The sequence below is a fragment of the Balearica regulorum genome, chromosome 5, assembly GCF_011004875.1.
Source record: "Balearica regulorum gibbericeps isolate bBalReg1 chromosome 5, bBalReg1.pri, whole genome shotgun sequence".
NCBI lineage: Eukaryota > Metazoa > Chordata > Aves > Gruiformes > Gruidae > Balearica > Balearica regulorum.
In genome coordinates, this window is record NC_046188.1 from 39,817,796 (window position 1) to 39,841,561 (window position 23,766).

General features: G+C 41.9%; 1 protein-coding gene across 3 annotated transcripts in view; it reads left to right on the plus strand.

The window, feature by feature from the left end:
* RGS6 (regulator of G protein signaling 6) overlaps positions 1-23,766 on the plus strand; it is a 293,290-nt gene that overhangs the window by 215,601 nt on the left and 53,923 nt on the right. For all 3 annotated transcript variants that reach the window (XM_075754298.1, XM_075754296.1, XM_075754297.1), the window contains exons 4-12: positions 6,002-6,052; positions 7,419-7,525; positions 9,895-9,946; positions 12,674-12,738; positions 15,731-15,807; positions 18,883-18,964; positions 19,490-19,564; positions 20,893-20,991; positions 22,074-22,135. In XM_075754298.1, coding sequence (XP_075610413.1) covers positions 6,002-6,052; positions 7,419-7,525; positions 9,895-9,946; positions 12,674-12,738; positions 15,731-15,807; positions 18,883-18,964; positions 19,490-19,564; positions 20,893-20,991; positions 22,074-22,135 — 670 coding nt within the window. The remainder of the gene's footprint in view (positions 1-6,001; positions 6,053-7,418; positions 7,526-9,894; positions 9,947-12,673; positions 12,739-15,730; positions 15,808-18,882; positions 18,965-19,489; positions 19,565-20,892; positions 20,992-22,073; positions 22,136-23,766) is intronic.

Consider the following 23,766-nt stretch of genomic DNA (forward strand, 5'->3'; position numbering starts at 1 on the left):
TGTGTGCTGCTTTCCACCTTCCCACCAAGCATCGTTCTTACTTCACACAAAGTATTACATTTTCAAATTTTTTATTACAAGAAAAGTAAATTGTAAATTCAAGCACTCAAAAGTTATGATGAACAAAAAGACCCCTTAGAAACTTTGGCTGCTTTGATCATAAAAGGGGTAACACTCCTGCTGCTAATGATTGTTAATAATTCACAAACAAGATTTAAAGTCAATATAATGTAAAGGAAAATTGCTATTGGTAGAAGCTCTAAGCTGTTGTAGCTTTGATGATGCTCCTTGCTGACACTGAGTGGTGCAATTACCACATGCTGATGGAGGAGAGCTGCAATTACCACATTTTCTGAGTCAACTGCTGAGATTTTTTTTTTTAGTTGGCATTGGTATTTATTTATGCGCTTTTTGTAGGCAAATTCTACAAAGTGCTTCCCCAATACTTGTAACAGAATATTAGGGAGAGACCTAGATATTTCTTACTTCCCCCCCCCCCCCGCCCCCAACCATAAAAATCATTGCTTTGCATTAAATCCCTACTGCGAGCAGGAGTCTCCACTTCCCACCTAGCTGAAATCACTGTGGGAGTCAGTGGGGGGCTCTGAGTAAGAAAAATAGTAGCAGGGAGTGCTGGAGGCCTCGAGAGATTTTGTATGAAATCATTTTGCCCTTTATCATGGGTCATGTTCGCTTGTTTATTTTTGTAAGCCCAGTGGTAAAAATGTGGATAATCAATTAAACCTTTTTGTCCTGGATTTGCCAAGGATACAGTGCTGTTTGGGGGAGGGGACCAAAACACATCATTTCCATTTAATAGTGAAATTGCCATGATTGGCAGGGTAGAAAGCAGCTGGAGTGGCTCCTTATACACCTATGCATATATTCTTATAAGCCATTTTGACTGCTTGTGATTTTTTTTTTTTTATTTTTTTTTTTACAGTCTTGCTTTTCTGATAGAACTATTTTAAGATTGGTCTGAGTTCAGGAGCAAATTGTTTGGAAAATTTGATGCTAAAATGGGTTCATCTGTTTTCAAGAATGAAGTGACAGGAAGGAGGACGCATTTTCACCCTTTCATCAAAATACTCTCTGAACCTTGAGTTTGGAGATGACTGACAACAGAGGCTAGGCACATAGCTTTTTTGCCCCTAGAGTGTATCGTGGAGAGTGTAGATAAGGTCTAGGAAGGAGCTGAACATTTCACGTTTTTCATATTCCTTTTGTAAAATAAAAAGCATGACTACTATGCAAAAATATTCAATATTTTTTTAAAGTCATTAAAATATGTTCAGAGAATATTAGGGTTACACTACCACAAAGATGCACATATTTGCTGAAGTTTCAGAAATACTCTTGTTTTGTTTTTTTTTTATACATATGTGTGTGTATGTACATATGTATGCCTTGTCCGGGACGTGCCCAGTCCACTGGATGACAAGCAGACCCCAGTGGTCCTGGCTCCTTTGCCCAGAACCAGCAGCACGGTCTCCACTCTGGGCAGCAGATGTTTAGAAATTGCTGGAGGAGGGTTTGTTGTTCTGTGTGCTTTTGCCATTTCACACAGCACGTGGGAGATGGGCGAATCTGATTGTAGGTGGCTCTACATTTTCCAAGTAAGCCCTGGATTTTCTGGAGAAGGTAGAACAACTTAGGTTGAGTAGAAAGGGTATCAAATACAGTGGTGGTGACTCACCTCATTAACTGCGTCTTGCCGATGGCATCACACCTTGTGAACTTTTTTTTAATTTATCTTTTCTTGGCTGGCCACTCATTTGTCATGTTGACAGGCAATGGCCTTCTGAGAACACTAGCTACTATTATGAGATCACTGAGGCCGAACAGAAAATGGAGAAAATAGCAAGAAATATAAAACTGCTAGTCTGTCTCTAAACCAGGTAGCTGGATAAATGGTCATTGTGAATCTATTTGAGCATAAAAAGACTACTATTCTGTTGATATTAGGAAACTTGATCTACTTCAGCTTCAAAGAAGAGCCTAGAGCAAAGAGATATATTTCATTATAGGTGAGGAGGAAATAGATGTTCACAGGCTGTTGGCTATCCTTGAACTGAGCATACAGACTCAGAGGAAATGTAGATGCGTGGAGAGGAGCATAGAGGAGATAGGAGCCATTCCTCTACCTGGATCCAGCAACGCTTCCTATTATGAAAACATGCCCAACTGTTTGTTTTCACAAGATCTATAATGCCCTGTTAGTGTTTAGTGGAAACATGTCAGGCTCAAGGGTTTCCCTTGGGTGTCTTCTGAAAGAGCTTGTGAAATGTGGAATCTGAAAATCAGCCAGAAAAGATCTGTTGGGGAAGGTGAGTTATGGGAGGACTATCTGTCGGGCTTAACCTACAGGAGAGGTTAAGATGAAGTTTTCTGGAAAACTTACAGATAAAGGAATCTGTGTCTTGGTCTGAGAGAGGAGAGTCTTGTAAAGGATTCACTCAAGTCTTCACTGTGCCTTATAAGGATAAATCTGAATTTTCTTATTTGAGGAAGGGCATAAGTAGTGTTTCTAGGTGGGCAAAAGTAGGTTGCAGTGATAGAAGCAGCTGCGAGCAGAGGCAAAGCCAATGTGTGAGGGTAACCCTAAAAATTGAAGGTGTTGTGGGAGATGGCAGTAAAGAGTTTTCATTATGATTGAATATTAATTAGTGACATGGCTATTAATGATGACAGTAATTAACAGAGGAAGGAAAGACTTGTCATTGTCCCGAGGGTGAGTAATCAGTCTTGGCAGGTGATAAATAATGGTTCAGCAAACTCAGCAGAAAGATAATCTGTCTGCCTCAGGACAACTGGAGAACAGCTATAAAATCTTCCAGGCTCTTGGCAACATTCAGGAATGACTTCATGTCTTTAACAGAGACAAATTAAAATCCCTGATCTCAAGCGCTGCTTATATTCCAGAATGGCTGATCACAGGAGTTCTGGCTGAGTCGGTACCTTCAGTTTACTTGCCCCTTTAAACCTTTCTTTTTTAATCTTAATAACAGGGCGAAGAAAGACTGGGGAACCAGCTTTCAGCATTACTTGAATTTTTCATTGTGGTTTGATGAAAATTGAATACATTCCTCAAAGGAGGCATAGAGCTGGGGACATGATTGTTGTATGTAAAAATGGAGCAGGACTTAATCTTGTATTAAGTATTGCTGTATATCTGGAAAGGGACAGTGCAGAATGCATTTTACCTCCCTTGAGCAAAGCAATGCACTACTGTAGATGATTTTCAGATATCAGCTGTCACGTCACTTGGCAATAAGATCCTGCAAGTCTGTAATCTGAGACCAAAATCCGGAGAAATAGTGGACTTCTTAGTTTGAGGGATGAACACAAAAAACCAGGAAAGATCTTGGTTTAGCTTCAACCAAGACAGCATTTTGTGAGGTTTGGTTTTGTTTCTAACAATACAGAAGCACTTCAGTTTGCATCTTCTTAAAATGGTTTTCTAACCCCAAGTGTTTTATTCTGTCTTTAGGATATTTTTTGTTTTGCAAAAGGCAAAAGGGAACACCCATGTTTATAAAATATGATAATTTATTAACAAACTTGGCAAAGCAACAGTTACTGGCTCTGAGCATTTTCCTCATATGTTGTTCAGCTAGCACTGTTTACTAGATGTGTTCTCATCTAGCAGGTAGTTTTGAACCTCTCAGACATCTTTTTCTGAATAAATTTACTATTTACAAAAAAAATCTGTGATGTTAGGATGTGCCTGGCAAGCTGTTTTCAGTAGAGACAGGGAAGTGCTGGTACCATCACCAGAGGCATTGGTTAGATGTTCTGCAAGGTACTGCCTGCAGTTCTGGTGACCACAGCGCAAAAAACCGGAACTTAAATTTGAAAAGTTGCTGAATGGTGAAGTCAAGGGACAGACCATCTTAAGATGACATTAAAAGAGTTTGGTTGGTTTAATGAACTGGAGATAGGGAGGCAATGTGTCAGCCCTCTGTAGAAACACTCATGAGAAGCTATCAAGGAAGAAGAGTAATTCTTTCTGTTAAATGATAATACAGGTATAATATCAAATGCATATAAATTGAATATTAATAAACTTAGGCTGGAAAGTTACAAGAAGAGTTCCATCTATCAAAAAAAAGGAGGGGTTCTGCAATAACTTTCCGGATAGGATAGTGGCAACTTAAATTGCTCCTAGGTGGAGTTGGGAGGTATGGAAAGTGATCACAGAGCTGAGAATACAAGCTTGTGAGATCGATCCTTTAGTGTCTGGTTTGTCGTTACTTTCAAGGCAAATTGAGACAATGCCCAGCTGCTGCTTCTTGGTCACATCTGTTTGCTCAGTACTTATGCGAAAGCAGATGCTTCCCCGATCTTCAGAAGCTCTGCTGATTGCCTGCAGCGGACAAGTAGGTTGTTTCACTTGTCTTGGGTGGAGGAGGAGGGAGGTCAGGTCCGTATTCCTGCTTGCTGCTGGAGCCTGGCTGAGAGGGTTTACTGGTGCTCCTTGCGGAGTTGTGGGTCAGTTTACTTGTCGGGGGAGCCGCCACCCCCTTCTGCGTGAGGTAGACCCCACATTTCTTGTGGGAATTTCACCTGTATGGAAGAGTCACTCAGACCTGCAGATATTGCAGGGCACTAGGAAATTAGCAGTGCCTGTTGCCTCTCTCTGCAGCACATCATCCTTGTGATTCCTGGCCTTCGTTGTATTTAAGGTTTGCTGAGGGTGTGAGGATGCTCTGGGCCTGTGGAAAGCAAAATGTCCTTCAGACTTTTCTGGAACAGGCATCGTTTGGGTTATGCTGTTTCTTGAAGTACCCAGCATGTCTGAACTCAGAAGTGTTCCATACAGATAAGATCCTCTGGGGTTTAAGTAAGCCCAAACCATTCAGTTGATCAGTCCTTTTTTGTATTCTATCTTCAACTGATACATCACAAAATATAGCACAAAGTATTACCGGGGCTATTAGTCTACTGTATGTAAATGCAAGTGTTTCTCAGCAAATTGACTGTATGTTGAGAAGAGCTTGGTGTTACGCCTGCATCCAGACATGGCATCGTTAGTGTGTGCTGCAAGCTGCCGTAACTTGGCACGGACTTGCTAAATTGCCTCCAAGTGCTTTTGGTGACTGCCTTTGACTTCAGACAAGTCATATTAACTGACTTTTACACACCTTTATGTTTAATTTTAAGCTTAACTTTCTGAGTACCGGGTTTAACTAAATTTTGCTGCCCTGTCATGTTGTATTTTGATAAAAGGCTTTAGCTTCTACTGAACAGCAACAAGTTTTCCACTTCTGTGATTTCTGTGCAACAGAGGTTGTATACATGCAGAGGATCAATCCTAGAGATCTTTATGCTGTGTATAAGGCAGTAACAACCTTTGTACTACTCGAGAGGTCCTGAAAACCTAAAAAACTACCCAATGGGCCTTAAAGACTCACTTCTCTACTCCTGGCCACCATACCACTGGTGCCATCACTAGCAGGTGACAGCTCAACAGCAGCTTGGTTACAGGCACACGGAATCCCCCTTTCTTCTCCGAGACATGACTCATCTATGACATAAGCGAGACTTTGGTCTGGGTTTTTTTGACTGATAACTCAGTTCTGCACTTTTTGAGTATTGCCTCTGACATTACAGGTGCAAGGTGCCAGTAGATGCTCCTTCGTCTCCTTGCTAGCTGGTGCTTGCAGAAACATAACTCCCTGTATGCTGAGGTGAGACACACGCAACTGGGAGAGAACAAGTTATGTGGAACCATTAGAGTAATATTTGACATAAGGTATATCAAGTCTCCTATTGCACAGAGTATTTCTTGCGACTTAGTACCCGTCAGTAACTATATAATTACAGCATGGCACAAGGAAGAAAAACATTTTGAAACCTCAGTGGAGATAAAAAGGAAAATGGAATAAAATTCATGTCAGTTCTATTGTCTTTATTGTTATCTCTTGCTAGGGCTTTCAGAAACCCTGTGGTCTCAGTGTTTAATGTTTTCTTCACTTTTCCCCCCCCCCCCCCCTCCCAGGTGCTGATATTGTGCAGTGGCTTATGAAGAACCTCAGCATTGAGGATCCAGGTAAGGTGACCATATCTGGGCAGGAACACATACTCAATCTGTATTGTGTGTGCCATTAGACAGTAGATACTACTTTGCTGCAGTCTAAAATACCAGTAGAACCACAAGGATGATTTAAGTTTTTGGTGGGAAGGAGGAGGGAATGAGATAAGAATCAACATCTTAGTTTAAGTCTAATACCTTACACTGCAACTCACAGAAGGCACTTTGTGAGATTCTTAACCTGTCTGTGCCTTCTGTGTGTTGCTACCTAAGAAAGACTGATTTCTTTTTAAAGTTAGAAAGGAAGTTGGTAAATGTGTGTGGTTAGGCAGGAAAATGGTGTGGAGAAAGGTAGCCATGACTGACAGGAAATACTGGACAAGAATGGAACAGCCATCATCACAGGATCAGGTGATGCCTGCTAATTTATCACAGCAGATAGATAAATGGATAATCAGCCATAAACAGTAATCAGTGCATGGGCATAGTTGAAATAGTTCACTCTTCAGAGAAACCAAAATCATTGTCGTACAGTTAAGAACTATTGGGAAAAGAGGAAGAAAAGATCTGCAGGTTCAGAAGTTTCTTTTTCTTTTCTGGAAAGGAAAGAAATCCAGCGTCTCACCTCCCAGTTTGTTTCTGCTGCCTACTGTCACCATATAAAAGCGGAGACAGAGGAAGTGTTGACTCATCCAGGGCATCCCTATACACACATCTCTTCTTGTGAGTCCAGTCAAGTCCCAAATCTGAATTTCAGCTGCAGACAATAGCTTTATTATCTGCGTGGGGGCAGCTGATGTGTATTTTGCAACTCTGAGAAAGTCGATGCAGCTTTTGACAGCTGACATTGGTTGAAAATGTGCGCAGATGTACCTCTGTGCTGGTGAAGCTTGCCCTGGCAGCGCGAGGATACGTACTCCCCTTTGCCTCCGCATTGTTTCCTCTAACGAATGGCGATGCTACAGTGTCAGGATTTGTCTTTATGAATAAACATGCTGCTAATGATCTGGTGTTGCAGGTGTTTGTCAGATTTGGTAGAGGCAAGTGGGGTTCACTGATGGAACAGGCTTCTTGTTAGCTGTCACCTGCGGTGGATAACGTGCTTTGAACTGAATTTCAGACTCCAGTGCTGAACTGATGTGTGACATTTTGTAAACATAAAACCGGCAGGTTAAACATTTGCGCAGTGTTTCATCTGTATCGCAAGGCTGATTTCTGCTCTCCTGGTTTGCATGGTTTGGTTGGAAGGCGTGAGGATGCGGTGTGGGTACCGAGGCACCTGGTCTTCGCGTGAGTCATCCATCGCCAGGGCTGCTGCCGAAAGCAGAGGAGTGTGCAGTGCATGTCTTCCTGACACATCCCTGCTGTTTTCTCTCTTTCGCAGGGGAAGCAATACACTTGGGAAGTCTTATCGCTGCACAGGGTTATGTCTTTCCAATCTCAGACCATGTCCTTACCCTGAAAGATGATGGGACGTTCTATCGTTTTCAGGTTGGTGAGCCCTCTGCCCTTGTGGCCCCTTCAGCTGCCCTGCAAGAATACTGCTGAAATCACCTGTTCTTCATCCCTAAGCACCCATTGGGACTATGTAGCCAGAGTTGAGGTTATCTTGGTAGAGGCCTTAACTAGAGAACTTAAGAAGTCCCTTCAAAAAGATCTGCTTTAGGATCCCTCTAAAAATCAAATCACTCTCTTCTACTTTCTGACCCACAGTTTTTATGTAAATGAACGGATATGTCCTGTGATTATTTTTTATATGTGACTGCAAGGCTGTGGTACTCAGAATTGGACTAAGTCAGGAGAAAGAAAATGGCTTTTAGGTTCTAACCCTGGCACAGAACTGAGTAGCTACCCTCCTGTGCAAAATGGACCAGGGAAGACTTTGGAGTTGGACATTCAAGCTCTAGCACAGCAGAAAATTCATGTTTTTATCCTCTCTTGTTTAAAGATTGAGGTGGGAAGAGACAAGCTTCAGGCTTTGGCTCTTTGACAGAGGATGTGTAACATTGGCAGTCACCTAAGATGGGACATCTCTATCCCTCAGAGTCCCTGTGCCTCCAGATATGTTGAATTTTTAAAGCATCCTGCACTTGAGTTCCATGCCCTTTCCAAAACCTGCTGCTCTCAGCCTCCTAGATAACTGAGTGCTTGTGCTGCAACAACTCATTTTAGACGCATTGTATAACTGTAAAAGAAGCAGTAAGTGCAAACCTGGAGTCCTAATCCCGCTGGCTGAATTTGTGTTTTTTCTGTTACATGATCCCAGCCATCTCCCTTATCTTTCCTGTGACCTCTCTTCCGTTCACCCTCCCGTTCCTCCTTTACATTTGTTTTCTCTTATTTAGTTTTTATTTGAAAAGCCTGTTCTCCTCCTTGCATCTGATGTCACTGCTGCTCTTGCTCACTGTCGTACTGCTAACGTGGTACCGTGTTGTGACGTGAGGCCAATGGCACGGTGAGCAAAGCAGCCCAGGAGATCACAGACCTTCCCTTATCTCACCCCACCTTCTGGTCACCTGGCATCGTTCAGACTAAGAGTTTTCATGACAGTTCCCTTGCTTTTTTGAAAGTCCTGCTCCTCCTGTCATGCAAGACTTGACAGAGAGCAGCAGGAGTAATACTAATGCCTGTTTAGTTGTATTTCTCTCTATTTTAAAAGAATGACACCATAAGAAGTTGTGCCGTGCAGCTCTCAGGAGCTGGATTTCCAAAGCAGAGTATCATTTAATGTGTTTTCCTTACTTTAAGCCTGTGTAAACCACATCACCAAATTGTCTTGACTGCTTATTGACTCTTCTTTTCTTTCCCTTATCTTTTCCTACAACTTTTGCTTACTCTTTGTCTGTTGTCATTTCCTGCAACAGATCTCCTCAGCCATTTTCTGCAAAAATAACCTGATAGAATAATTTTTCTTTCCTGTTACTCTCTTCTTGCTACTTTCTACCTCGACATCAGTCCCTCCTTTAACAGTAGCTCATCATCTTGTGAAGTTCATAAGATATATGTCGGTGAGGAGCATTGAACCCTGTATTGTTTGATCCCTCCGTTTTTTTCTCACTGTGTTTTGGTGCAAGGAATAGTCTTTGTGTGTGTAATGTCCTCTGCCTATTTGTGGCATTACATCACTAATGTAAAACAGTGTTCTGTAATTTGTGTGATCACAGGGACATTATTTTTCATTCATGTTAAAACTGAAATACAGCCACATGTAGTAATATCTTGTAATTAATTGTAGCGACTGCAATATGCAGACCTGGATAGAAAACAAAAGCAGTAAGCTTAGCAGGACTTCTGCTTTCAGAACATCTCTAATCAGCTGAGTTTTGACCTCTGCCATCTGTTATATTTAAAAAGTAAATTGTTTTGTAGGCTGCCAACCACACCGGTGGCTGCTCCAAAAAGGCAAGTGGTGTGTAGCATATATAAAAGGCCATGATGTTTCTCATGCTCCTTAAAATAAAATTAAAACCAAAAAATGTGTGGGGGTGTGGGTGGGTAGAAAAATATTCAGGATGCCTGTGAATTCCTGGGGAAAGAGGGAGGTTCTGGGGATAGAGGGTAAGAGGTCCACATTCAGATAAGATGGAAACACTGTCTAAAATGTCATCAAGATACTGGAAATCCTCCTCAAGAGGTGCTTGTATTACAGCATCTCTATTTACCTGCAGTGAGGAATCTTAGAGATGATACCTTCCTGGGAAAGCTTCCTCACTTTTACTGAGAGTTGTGGCAGTGTTTCCCCTGAGGGCAGAGACTGGGCCGTAGACTTTGTGATTCTTCTTTTTGTACTTGTAATGTTATTCTGCATCCAAATTGTTTTTCATCTCTTAAATTACAAAAATGTGTATGTTGTTTCTTAGGCACCGTACTTTTGGCCTTCAAACTGCTGGGAACCAGAAAACACAGATTATGGTGAGAGCATAATTACTATTTCATTGTAGAAAGTTAGTACAGAACGTATGTGATAGAAAAAATTGTGCTTCAAATAATTACTGTTGGCTACCTAAACCCTTCATCAGCAGAGTTTCTTGTCAGACTGCAGCATCAGGAGCAGATTTGTGCCCATCTCAGATACGCGAAGTGAAATCCTGCAGTGTCTCAAGCCCACGGAGCTGTAGCCGTCGAGTTCAGTGGGGCCAGGGTTTTACCTACCTTTACCTTCGTTCTCCCGTAGCTCTGTTCGTTTTGGCAAGATCTATGGCAAGCAGAATACTGGTCCTTGGGAATGTTAAATAATACCAATATTGCTTTTGTGGGAGAACATACTGTGATCTGTAGCCGAAGCTGATATAGTGATCAATAAAAAGTTACCTCATCTGGGCACTCATCTGGCTGATCAATAAACCAGTATATACCTGATGGTAACCCATAGTTAAAGTTCTCTGATACATGACGTCAGACTTATTTTTCCCCTTTTTTTAAGATTATCAGCTGATAGCTGGTAAAAAGAAGAAGACTGAGCATGGTTTATGAGCTAATAAACCGCAGCATGGTGTGTTAAACATGTGAGTGCCTGCAGACCGTGATAATACATAAAGAAAGTATGTCAGTGTTGTTATCTTTAGCTGTCTGCATGCGATGTTTCTGTCTCTTCCAGAACTCCACTTCTTTCACAGTTAAATGATAAAATCAATTGTTGCGTCCTGGTGTGGCATTGGAAGAGGAAGTGAATCCATGTGTGTGCTCATAAAACAGGAGCTTCTGGAAGTGCTTCTTTTGAAATACCTTATCATCTAAGATCAGTTTAGAACTCCTCCCTGAATAATCAGGGTTTTTTTCTTTCCCGAGCAATAATTACTTGTCATTATGGATTCTGGAAATCATTTGCTGGGATGGAGAAGTAGCCTGCAATGGTGTCTGTCATGTGATAGTTCATTTGCAGTCCTCATCTGAAGGGAAGCTAGCACAGCCTTATGTGTTTATCCCAGTGAGGGAACTGCTTAGGAAAAAACATGATGCTGTTCATTATATGCAAAATAATTTCCAGATTTTACAGTCACCATATATAACTGTCTGAACTGTGCCAAATATGTATTCTGTAAGTATCAGAATAACAGTCTGAAGAGGGAAGTTCTGTTTTTTCCTATAGTATCTGATAAATAGCTGGTTTCGCAGTCAGATTGTTGTGCTGCAAGGGCATTGCGTGGAAGAGTACACCTCAAAATAAAGCCCTGTATGAGCTGACCCACAGCTGGACAAGCTGCAACTGCATTAGCTCTGAGCCCTGTAGTGACAGATTTTCATCTGTCCCAGAAATCTCTAACATATGCTTATAATCAGTCTTTGCATATCAGAGGTCTGTACAGATGGAGTCTTCCCAAGAATTAATCCCAAACTAGCAGTAGACCCAAATAAAACTGAAATCCCAGCAGCATTTCATACTTTTTTTTTATTTGCATGGATCCGCTCACAGGACAGGAATTAACTTGCTAATAGCAGGTCACTGCCTAGTATGAAGAAATACTGTGAGATGACCAACTCTCACTTTATTAGCTGTTGCAAATGGTTTACAGATGAGACTTCTCTTGAGATGTATAAATATAAATATGCATGAACTGATTGACTCTGGTTACCATGCATAATATTGTCTCATTATATGAAGGTTAGAATTATAGGAATAGCACAGGATAGAATTACATGAGTAGCACTGGGGTTTTTTTCATATATTTTAAATGGAAGAGTAGGTTTCCAATGAAAAACGTCTATGAACGTGGCAGCAAATTTCAAAGAAAAGCTGAAATTTTCTCAAAAAGATTTCTTGCAGTTTTACATAGATGATGCTTTGCCTTCTGCCCTGCTCCGGTTCGGTACGGCTGTTGGACAATAAGCACCTGGCCCTGCAGCACGAGAGAGGGTGAAACACAAGGAAGCTATAAATTTCAAGGAAGCTATAAATTCATCCCCAAATGAGAGTGCTGGAGCTCTCTTCTGTAGTCCAGACCTGACTGTATACCCCAGTTGTGCGGGGGACCTTGCCTTTCAGCCCATAATGGAAATGGGGTGAGCTAGCAGGTCCAGCTGAGGCTTTCCCAGAAGGCAGCCTGGAACTGGTTTGGTGTTGTGCACTGGGCTCATTGTGACCCTCAGAATCCCAAACCACATCAGTTTCTGCAGTGTCTGCCTGTGGTGAGATGTGAGAAGGCTTTGCTTAACCATTTCAAATGTGTAGAATAAGTGGACGCAGCACATGACAAAATGCTCAGATCATACCTGTAAGATCTGGTCTGTATTTCTGTTTTCATTTCAATATTCTGATTATTTTTTTTAATTATTATTTTTTTAACAAAAGGTGAAAAGGAGTGCAGGGCTGCTCACTTTGGCAGGCATATTCCCAAAGCACTGAGAGGAACAGGTTGCTAATGCTAAATCTTTTACCAGCACCAGAAGCAATTGTGCCTTTCTCAGACATCTTGTTAGGTCCTGGCATCTACTCTCAGCACTTTTAAACGAGATGTCCCAGATGTTTAAGGCCTCTGAGATTACTAGTGGGTAATGTCAGCTGGGTGTTCAGCCCTCTTATTTCTTGGCTCATGTTGCTTTCTGATGAGAACAAACAGTGCATGGACCACTTTTTTCTTTTTTAAGATCCAGTACTAATAATCTCTCTGTAATTATTTTCCATCCTCTTTCTCCTTTTAGCCATCTATCTTTGCAAACGGACCATGCAGAACAAAGCTAGGCTGGAGCTGGCGGATTATGAAGCCGTAGGTACACTGCTGCTAGACTTTAAAGCTGGGGGAGTGCGGGGGGAGCTTGGCTTGCCAATTGAATGCTGCCGTTTTGTGCTTTGGGGTCAGCCTTTACTGTGTCTTTTTTCCACTTATCAGAATTGCATGGAGGTTTGATCTGGAGACAGCATCAGGAATGTGATTGAGCAAAGTCCCTGGCTTTGTGACATCTCAAGTTAAAGCATCTGCTGCTTAGCCATCCCTCCAAGATTGGGGCAAATTACACAGAAGTTTACACTGGTTTCCTCTTTCCAGTTAACAGCTCCTGCTTTATGTAGCAGATATTATTGTTATTATATAGCAGATAGTACATGAAAATGATGGCTTTCAGGTGCATTATTCAGCAATTAAATTGCTGATGACCCATCTAGTTATGGACCTTGAGAGGAAAGTTTTCAGATATTAGACTTGGACTGTTTTCAATATGCCATATAAAAGCTATTACCCAAGATTATTCAGGGTGTATTTTCTGTTATGAAATGTTTATCCATAAAAATATCCCCAACCTTGGCTCCAGATTGTGCAGGGTTTGTGTGGAGAGGAGTGGGAAGATGGAGGCAGGAGGGACAGGGGTGGTGAAGTTTCTTTGGATACCGGCAGTGTAATGCTTTGACCAGCTGAACTTTTCTTTCTGTTGCATTGGCTTTTGTTTGTTTGTTTATGGCTGAATTTCAAATGTGGAGTTTTTCATTGGAGGCTTTGTTCACAAACCTGGTTCTAGTGGACTTCTGTGTTCATGTTTATTACAGTGAAAACATTTATATTGCATATATTTTAGGGCTTTTTTCCAAGAATGGGCTTTTTCCTTCTTCCTTACTTTCCACATTTTGGAACTTTTGTGCACAAGGATATATACACAGCCATTTGGTCCTTTCAGTGAAGGATAAGTGCCACTTATCTAGTCCACCCTGAAAATGCATCCAGAGTTCCCAAGAGTTCTAATCTTGAACTACAGGCGAGGAAGGAATATAATAATCTGCATGCACTTACACATCCTTTTGCTGAGTTTTCTCTTCTGCATATTGTTGATTTCATTATTAAAACCATTAAAATTGCTCACAGCCAACCAATTAACTGTAAGTACTCTAAAGATCTATCATAAAGCAACAAAAGGCTGTTCAGCAGCGCGCGCACTCCCACACACATGCAGCGAGGTTACGGCTAAGTACTTTTGCATATCGTTGTCTACTGAGAGTAGCAATGCTCCAGTGATGGCAAATAATTAGATCTTGGCAGTCTCTCATTTTTCTTGTGAATATTGCATTGCACAATTAGAGATTGCCTCTGCATTCAAACTTTGCTCTCTTAATTAGAGACAATCAGATAAGAATGGCACCGACTCTTCCTAGTCATTATGGGAGCTGAAGCAGATCCAGCAATGGAGATGAAAGCTGAGCACAAGCGAGAGAAACAGGCTCACAGGAGTGGGAAGGAGCCCTGTACACTGAGTACACATTTTTGAGATGCAGCAGGAGAATGCTTCTCCATAGGCATCAGCACTGACCTGGAGTTTCCAGAGAGAATCTCTACAAAGCATCTCAGAGGACATCTTCTCATTTTTAGGTTCTGCTTGCAGCATTCATAGACAACCCCTCACCCTGCATTTATACTGGCAGAGCAAGGGTCTTCATGATACGATTAAGCTTGTATAATTATATTCAGTTTTGTTTATAATTGGCCAAACATAAGCACGATTCAAATATTGCTTCAGTTGGTGATGTTTCATTGGCTTCAGCATATTTATTCCAGAGGACACATGTGAACATAATTTAAAATAAAATAAATTAAAAAAGAAACACAAAAAAATTGTTTTTGCAGATAATTACAAGTAGTTCTTCGTTGTAGCCACAGTTAAGGGAATCATCACAGTGCAGCACAGCTGTAAATCATTTGCTTAACTGTTTTCCTCTGTGTATACGGACTGAAACTCTTCCATGGAGTTGGTGGTAAGAGGGCCAAGCTTTATGCCTTGTGTTACACAAGAGTTTAAAGGAAATAATGGGAAAATTTCTTCTAGCATTAAAATGCATGCGCTTCAGCACTTTCTGGAAATAAAGGGAATACGTATTAAAAGAACAGCAGTAGAACTAACAGTGTTCATTTTCAATGAATATTTGCAATAGTTGAACCAGCTGTAATGGAGAAGAGCATCAGGTTAATGGTCTTGTAGGCCTCCTTAGCAGGGTGGGTGTGGATATGTGACTTCAGGGTGCCACACAGCCTGAAATTCTGGCCGTGTCCAGAGTTTGACCTTGAGCTGTGATGAAGTCACATCCACCTCCAAACGTCCAGATCACGAGGCTCTCTGTAATGGGTCTGGACCAGAGCTCTTACTTCAGATGTAGAGCAAGGCTGCGTCTAGACCCAGCCTTTGCAGTTAGCAATGTTCGTTGTTCAGACAAACAAGCTATTTCCTTTTATGAATCATCCTGGCAATCCCCAGCCTTCAGTGCTCTGCAGCTGCGTAACGCTCTCAGCAGTGACCAGGACCGAGCAAAGCAGGGGATGCTCAGGCTTTGCACCTTAGCAAAAGCCTGAAGAGAAGAGAGCGGCGGTGGGAGGAAAGGAAAGTGGGGATGAGAGGGAAACGTGCAGGTGGCAGCCATCTGCCATCAGAAATGAAAGTCATCAGCTTCACAAAGCTTCTCAGTGTTATCTTTTGGGAACAAGTCCATCATTATTTTCGTAGTAGAGCTCAAGCTGTCATCATCACACTCCATTACTTTTTCCTGACGTGGCCCTCTTGGCTGCAGCTGTGGGGCTGCAGCCCAAAAGGATGTGTTACAGCCTTGCTTTGCCTGCAAGATAGTTCACCTGAAACCAACGCGGACTCCTGTGTCTTGAGTTTTCCAGCTTAAAAAAAATAAATAAATGGAATAAAATAAACGCCCGCCATGCTAACTGTGCTCTTAAGCAGTTGTTATAATTTCAGGGATTAATTATTCTTACTATTTTCATCTTCTGTCAGGAAAACTTGGCAAGGCTTCAGAGAGCATTTGCAAGGAAGTGGGAATTCATCTTCATGCAAGCTGAGGCCCAAGTGAAGTGAGTAATCCGGAGCACTGAACTGCAGCAGTATTTAGCGCTGTCAAGGGGAGGGGATTCTGTACAGATAAAACTTCTCCGTCAAAGTCTTTACTGTGACTAAGCTCAGAAGGTGTTGGTGGATTTTAATCACTGGCAGACTAGAAACAATAGAGAGCCAGGTCTGAAGGTTTGCACCAGAATCTGAAAGATGGGTTTAATTATCTGTGCGTGTAAATGTTGGTCAGGAGCTCCTGAGCCTGGATTCGCCATGGGAGCTTGGGCAATTCACTTGCCCATTCTGCTTCTACTGTTGTGTAGTACTTTTGTTTTGTATGAATGGAGAGAACAGAACTTAGTCATCTGTCTGTGTTACTCTATGCTTGTAAAGTATTTCTGAGTTTAAAAGTACTGCCACTTCAAAGTGATTTTAAGGGTGGTATTTACAGCAGACTAGATTTGGTTTCCTCATTTATACCAATCCCCAGTTGACTCTGTTGTACCTCTGCTCTCTGCAATCCGACTTGTGCTACTAAATTACTGTGGAGAATTGAGCACCACTTACATGAAACTTACTCAGATTTAGTGTTTGGGTTTTTCCTACCCTCTGCTCATAATTGAAATCTACTTTCCACCCCACCCCACCCCCCATCTTCCCTTGTGAAAACAATTTGAAGCTTCTCAATGTTTTGAGCATTTGCTGCAAAATGGGTATGGTCCAGGGTTTGTAGACTAGTATCTACAAAATAGTGCCTAAAACCCTCCCTGTCCATTTTGTGCATATAATTGCATAAAAGGGAAAGGTTGGTGAAGACGACGCATGAGCACACCAGTACTGACCAGTACCACTAGAAGTAATTTGCACTTTCAGCATTAGATGCTAAAAAGTTAAGGAACATCATTTCTGGAGGGTGTGGCTGAGATATATGTCTCTATCTTTCATTAGCTCTTTGGAATTTTGATTAATTCTTTGCTTAATAACATTGTAATTATGCACTATTTAAGTACATGGTAATTATCCTTTAATTTACAAGGTAATTAAAGGATTTCTCCAGACCAGAATACCAGTGTTCTGTTTGGAAGAGAAAATTAGAAGTTAAGATAGCAATTGTATTTTCAGTTACTTAAAGGTTTATTGCCAAGATGAAAAAAATAAAAATCCAAGTCAAAACAAAAATCTGCATTCTGTCCATAGCATACAATTATTACCTGAGAAAGAAAGGTAAATATCGGATTCTTGACGTGATCGCTGTTGCTTATTCATCTTTTCTCCATTCAGTTTTCTTTGAAACGTAAGCATGGACTGGCCACCATCAACTATTTTTTGCTTGCAGGTTTTAGCTTCTTGGTTCCCAGTTCACGTGATGGGTCAGTCTTCAGGTTTCCAAAAAGGCAGGGCATCAATTCATGTTGTAATTCACAGCCCTGAATTAACTAAAAGGGGAAACAAACCAAAAATACCTGCATATATTCCTCCTGCTTATCAAGTTCTGCTCTGCCTTCCACGTCTTTCTTTGCACACAGGATTTCCATTGCTGTACCTACATTGCTCCAAAACTGCTGCCCCAGAGCATCTAATTATGTTGTGTCTTCATAGTTTAAGACATGAAATACTGAGTTATCAGTAAGTTTGGGGATATGAACCAGGAGCCTCGGTTCAGCACAAAGCACCCGTGAAGACAATTCACGGAGCCTCTGAAGAGTCCCTTCAGTTTGTGCGTGCTGTGAGGTTGGCCGAAGGCTTCACCCTCTCCTTTGGCCAGGCAGGAAGGGCTCACTCAGGAAAAGAAGTTTTGGGCTGGGTGTCTGCCTCGCTCCCCAGCACAGTACAGCAGCTGCTGTCTGGCGGCTGAGCTGGTGCAGAGCTGGTTTCTCATCTCAGCCTTGCAGGGACGATATTCAAGAGTGATACCAACCTGTGGAGGACTTGGGCTTTTTGTGGGGAGGGGTGTTCAGAGACTTCAGTTTCAGTCCCCTGTTTCCTTATCTCTTTTCTAGCACAGATTTAGCTGAGAATCACTGCCTCTCAAAAAGAAAAACCAGAGTGGGGAGAACCTGATGGTCAGAAATCCCAGCTGGCATGTTTTCTTCCTCGGTGCTTTGATTTTCCTGGGTGGTGGCAGTGCAGATAGCCAGCACAGGGATGCTGTCAATCAATTCAATCCTGCTCTGGAGGCAAAAGCAGTTCTTCCTTCCTTGTGCCTCGCCCAGTTTCTCCACTGGTAGATCTTGCAAGGTGGTGATGGCCTTGCTGTGCTCACGTGTAGAGCTGAGCACAGGAGTGAGGCACCAGAAGCGAATTGCTCAATGCTGCCGGAGGTAGGGGAACAGTTGTTTTGAACAACCTCCGGTCACCTCTGATGTGTGTGCTTTGAGCGAGTCGATTCACTGGCTGCATCAGGGCTGAAATTACAGAGTTACAGTTGTGCCAGCCCAGTCGCGTGTCTCTCGGGTGAGCGCTGGCTTGCACGGGGCCATGCAGCAAACTCGGCTCTGGTTGCTTGTACTGTCACCCCTTGCTCTACACCGGGGTGGGGGGCAGAGCTGGTCTGTTGAAAGCCCTAAGGGGGGTGGCCCCAAGTGCCGCCCCTCCTGTTGCTGCTGGGAATGCCGGGAAGAGCTGCCCAGTCACACTCTGTGGTCGTGCCAGTGGTGCCGCTGGGGCGCCGGCGTGCCATGGGGCCTCCTGACGGGGACCTCTGTCCAGCACTGGTCGAGAGCTTCACCTGGAGTAAAGAGGTCCCGGTGGGTCTCCTGACAAAGCCAAACATGAACTTCCCCAGCCTGACAAGTCAAGGTCTGGGAACAGAGTATCGGGAAAGATTGTTTTCCTCTCCGGATGAAAAAACAGATGTTAAAGTAAATTTTCCACCTTAATGGGAAAATCTCTTTTGACACATATCGGAGTAAACATCAGTGATATTTTGCTGGTGGCACATGGCCTTGCAAGCGGGAGTGTGACATTGCTGTACCAAAAAGTGGATTTCTGATTTTATTTTATTTTTATCATGGGGTTAAAAACCCCACCTAGGAACTGTAACAAAGAAGAAAGCATTATTTGTATGCCAACTCATATGTTTATGCTCTTGTTTTCAGAATCGACAGAAAAAAGGATAAAACAGAAAGAAAGATTTTGGACAGCCAAGAAAGAGCATTCTGGGATGTGCACAGACCTGTGGTAAAGCTCTTTTTGAATGATGAGAGTTTCCAGGTTTTGACAGGAAAGTTTTAATACTAGTAAACTCTGTGCCATGTATTGCATAAAGACATTGCCTTTAAAATCACCACATGGATTGTTCTCACAGTTCAAAACACAACAAGTGTCTGCAAGATTATTGTAGACATTCTAGGCTTGTGCGTGCATGGAACTATTGATTTGGAATATATGATAAATGTGAAGTTTTGAAGATTATTTATTGTGCATACAAAAGAAAATCAGCTTACCCAGTTTGGCTCAGACTGCCTAGAAAAAGCTCCCTTCTTAGCTGAGATATTTTCTTTTGGTGTCAATGTTACGAGTAAGTGGATTGGATGCTGAGATGCCAACTTTAGGTATATGCACTCTCTTGTTTAGCAAGGATAATTTATGGAGGACAAACTTCAGGAAAGAATTTTGGACAAGATCTAATTATATATTTTAGAAAGGTGAGGTAGCATTGTCGATTGTAAACAGAGGAGTAATACGATTACCATCTCTTTTCAGCCGGGCTGTGTGAACACCACAGAAATGGACATTAGAAAGTGTCGTCGTATGAAAAACCCACAGAAGGTGAAAAAGGTCAGTTTGAGTTTCTGGGTTTGGAGGTTTTGTTTTAACGCAAATCATGCTTGACACCTACAGTATATGAGACTTACCCAATAGGAACAAAAAAAAGCATTTTGCAAATAAACCTTCCGTTTTGTTCTAATTGGTGAGTTTACTATTCCTGTTTTACCAGCAGAGCAGTACAGACTGGGTGGTGGGCAGAGCAGAGAAGGGCATCAATGAGCTCTGTGTCCCAGATACCTGCTGGGTCTGCACTCCCACAAAATTAAAAGCAGTTGGCAAAAGTACCTAGGTCCCATTTTCAGAAATTATTTGGGCACGGATTTTTCAGAGCTGTTTACCCGCCTTAATCATTTCAAAGGCTGGATCATTAGCAAATTGGGTATCTTTGATTTCCGGCAAGTTTTAGCTCTTCTGTGTGTATAGAATCTTTTAGGTTGGAAAAGACCCTTAAGATCATCAAATCCAAATGTTAACCTAGCGCTACCAGTCCACCACCAAACCATGTCCCTAAGCACCATTTCTACATGTCTTTTAAATACATCCAGGGATGGTGACTCAATCACTTCACTTGGAAGCCCATTCCAATGCTTGATAATCCTTTCAGTGAAGAAATTTTTCCTGATACCCAATCTAAACCTCCCTTGGCACAGCTTGAGGCCATTGCCTCTCGTCCTATCACTTGTTACCTGTTTTGGAGGTGACACCAGATCCCGAACTTCCGTTGGTAGTTAAAATGCAGCAGAGCTATTCACCTGTCTCTTACAAATGTTAAATAAAAAGCAAAAGCACAAAATGAAAGGTTAACTGATATTACTTTCAGTGCAGGTCTCTGTCCTGAAAATGAATAGCTACAAGTCAATCTGCAGGTTTTTGTTTAGAGAGGTTCAGGTAAACTTGACCTATTGACACCTGGTTAAGCAATTTCTTCAATGTGTAGTTTTACAACAAGAAATTAAACAAGTGAAAGAACATGAGGTAGGATTAGGTTCTAGTCTTTTCTTCCTCTGCTTGGTTCACCACAATGACCACTCCCATTTTTCATCCTGCAAGCATTGACACACACAGCCTTTGGAGCTCCCAAAAATTATCAGCTGTATTTTAACATTTAAAATAAATCCTTTCCTTAAAGTGCCTGCAGACCTTCCATGTGCAAGCATCTGCAAGCACAGTCTGATCTGTAAATTTTGCTCCAGGCTGAATGATTATTGACCTGTGTGGGTATAAACAGGAGGAAATTGCTGGCTTGTCACCTTACTGCTTTGCATACTGCACTTCTTCTCATTGCTGTTATGCAAAAATGCCGTAATCTCTTCTGTTTGATTATTGGTTCCTCACAGTCAGTGTATGGGGTTACAGAGGAGTCACAGCCCCAAAGCCCTGTACATGTGCCCTCCCAACCTGTACGCAAAACTACAAAAGAGGATTTCCGGAAACAAGTAAGTAGATGGCTGTATGGCAAGTCTTCTGAGAACTGTTATCTGGGGGGAAGGGGAAAAAAAAAAAAGCATATAAGGTTACAGAGATATTGGCAAAACCAATTGTATGTGTTACCTGTCCTTGATCCTCACGGACTTCATGTAAAGTAGTAAGTATTTAAAGATAGATATATATATATTAATTGAGCAGTGCAGTTGTATGATGAAACGTTTTATGGGTAATACTGACCTTTGAATCTAGTATTACTCTCTCTGTGGGCCAGTAGACAGATTAATTTCCAGATCACTGAGGATATCTGAAAAGTGGGCAGTGACAAAGGCTAGAGAAGAAACCAGCATGCTTGGGTGGAGGCTGGGGATGGGCGGTGAGGAAAGGCATCATTCCGTGCGTGACTGTTAGACTGTACAGTCAACTTTTTCCCAATTCCCTAAAAGCTCTATTTGCACAATCGCTCCAAGGAATGGCCAGCCAATTCGCACATCCTTGCCCCAGCATGGGGAGCTCTCCCTTGAAATTACTTTCCTGCAACAAGCAGCACTCGCTGAAGTACAGGCAGGAATTGCTAGCTCAGCGTTTTAGTAAAGGCAGCTTTAAACACGTTTTTTAGGCAGCCAGTTTTAGGGTGGTCTTCTGAACTAAACCTGAACACTAGATTTCTTGAGCTTTTTCCATCACAGGCTGCAGACTACTGTGAAGTACTAGTTCATAGCAGAGCGCAAATGTGCTGTAAAACTGTTGCTGGTCTTGTGATGCCAGTCAGTCAGAGAATTGGAAGAGAAGAATGTGGTGTAAAAAGGGGATCATATTGCGCCTTGACTAGTCTAGGAACCTTGGCCCCAAATATGTGCCTTTCCTACTTTTAATTATGTCTTCTGAAGCTTCCCCTGGGCTTTTGCCATAATGGAGACTCCTGCTGGATGCAGTTAGTAAGCTTCTTCTAATACCTAGGGAAGGGTCCCATTTCCTTCTGAGTTACTTTCAAGCTGTTTGGAAAGAGAAATCAATAGTGTGTTGGCACATGATCAATGCATGCTGTATTGCTCCTGGATTGTTAATGTCCTTGTCATCTCTCTCTCCTCAGATAACTTTTCTGAACGTGCAGATAGAGAGACATTGTTTAAAGATGTCCAAAGTAGCAGAAAGGTGAGTGTCCCCATTTGCATGATTTCCCATTCTTTCCTCATCTCCAGTTTGGCACTTCCAGAAACCGAGCGGGCAGGAGCGCACAAATGCTGGTCCCCTTCCTTCCCCTCCAGCCTGCCTGCTGACCACTGACGCTTCTGCACTCGCTCTTCTGCCGCTGACAAAAAGGAGGTGAAAAATGAGGATGCTGTTGCACTGAGAAAGTAAAAGAAATATTAATCACAAAAGAAAGAACCTTTGCAGTACTTTTGTTTCCCACCCATTCACAACCCTAGGATTTATTTACAGAAAAGTCATTCCTGTTTCAATTTGAAAATACTTTTTTTTTTTTCTTTTGTGGGTGAACTCTCAGTGCTTATCTTTTGTGAGTCTGGCACAGCTCTGGGGGAAGGAGCTGCATTTGCATCTGGTTGCATGTGGTGTTCATGTCTATGTTCATACTGGGGTTGTAGGGCCAGTTTCTGCTCACGCTTATATCTATGAAACCCTATGGGAAGTGCTGGGGTTGTACCTGGACTACTCAAGGCAGTGTTTTAAGAAGTGGATTTCTCATTAGAGGCAAATCAAGGTACAGTTTGACTTGCAGAATATTTAGTTCTGGTAGGAAAGTATGGACAGGTAAAGAACAAGCTTGAATGTAATTGAGAATGGCAGCTCCTTTACTTAGGTACCTGTAAGTTAGGCACATTTGCAGGGGAACCACTGAGACCAACGTAGGGAACGGCATGCTCTTCAGTAACGTCGCTTTTAGAGCAAAACTGTGTTGAACATGAGGGACACGATAAGGGCTGATGCCTTGTAGAGAAATGATATAGGAATTTTTATTTAAGCAAATTAAAAAGACATTACCCTACGAAATGTGCTTTGCAGTGCCTGCACCTGTAATTAGCATGTGTGTGCTAAACTAAGCAAATTAAATGGCGAGAGCCCCAAAGTAAGTTCCTATTGGCTCATAAAGTTTAACAATTCAAATTAAAATTTATCTAATTAAAAAGAAAATATTCAGAGGCTCCCTGAAATCCTGCATTCACTACGTTGTACAACTGAAATTAGCACATTCATATTTATGTTTTGGGCTTTCTAGTTCTTTTTTATTAAGAAGATACATTTGTGCTTTACCAAAATAGTCATTTTGTACTGAATTTACTTACAATGACCTTAATATACTGAGACAGCAATAATTTCCAGGCTGGTAATTTACAAGCAAGCAGATCTGGTTTGCTTGAATTTTTTCTAGGTAGGTATTTATTCAATAAGACGGACTCAGTAAAACTCATTCACTTGTGAACACCAAATCCTGTCCACATAACACACCTGTTGTTCGGGTTCATAAGGAGCTACTGAGATTATAAATGTAACATTGTCAATGCCAAAAAAACCCTGTTAGTTTTCAGTAAAACTGGGAAGAAAATTTTCCTGGTTTGAAAGAGCTTTGGGATTTTTTTTTTCCCCATTGGTCCCAAACTGGATAAGGAAACATTGCTGTCAAAACCTGTGCAAATGGATAACCAGGAGAAAAGTAAATAAAATGAGAAGAATCAAAAAAGTTCTTTTCTCCTGTTTTGAAAGTTTCAGTTTGAAATTATAATGAATGAAAATCGTGTTTGGGCTGTCTGTATCTTGTGGAGAAG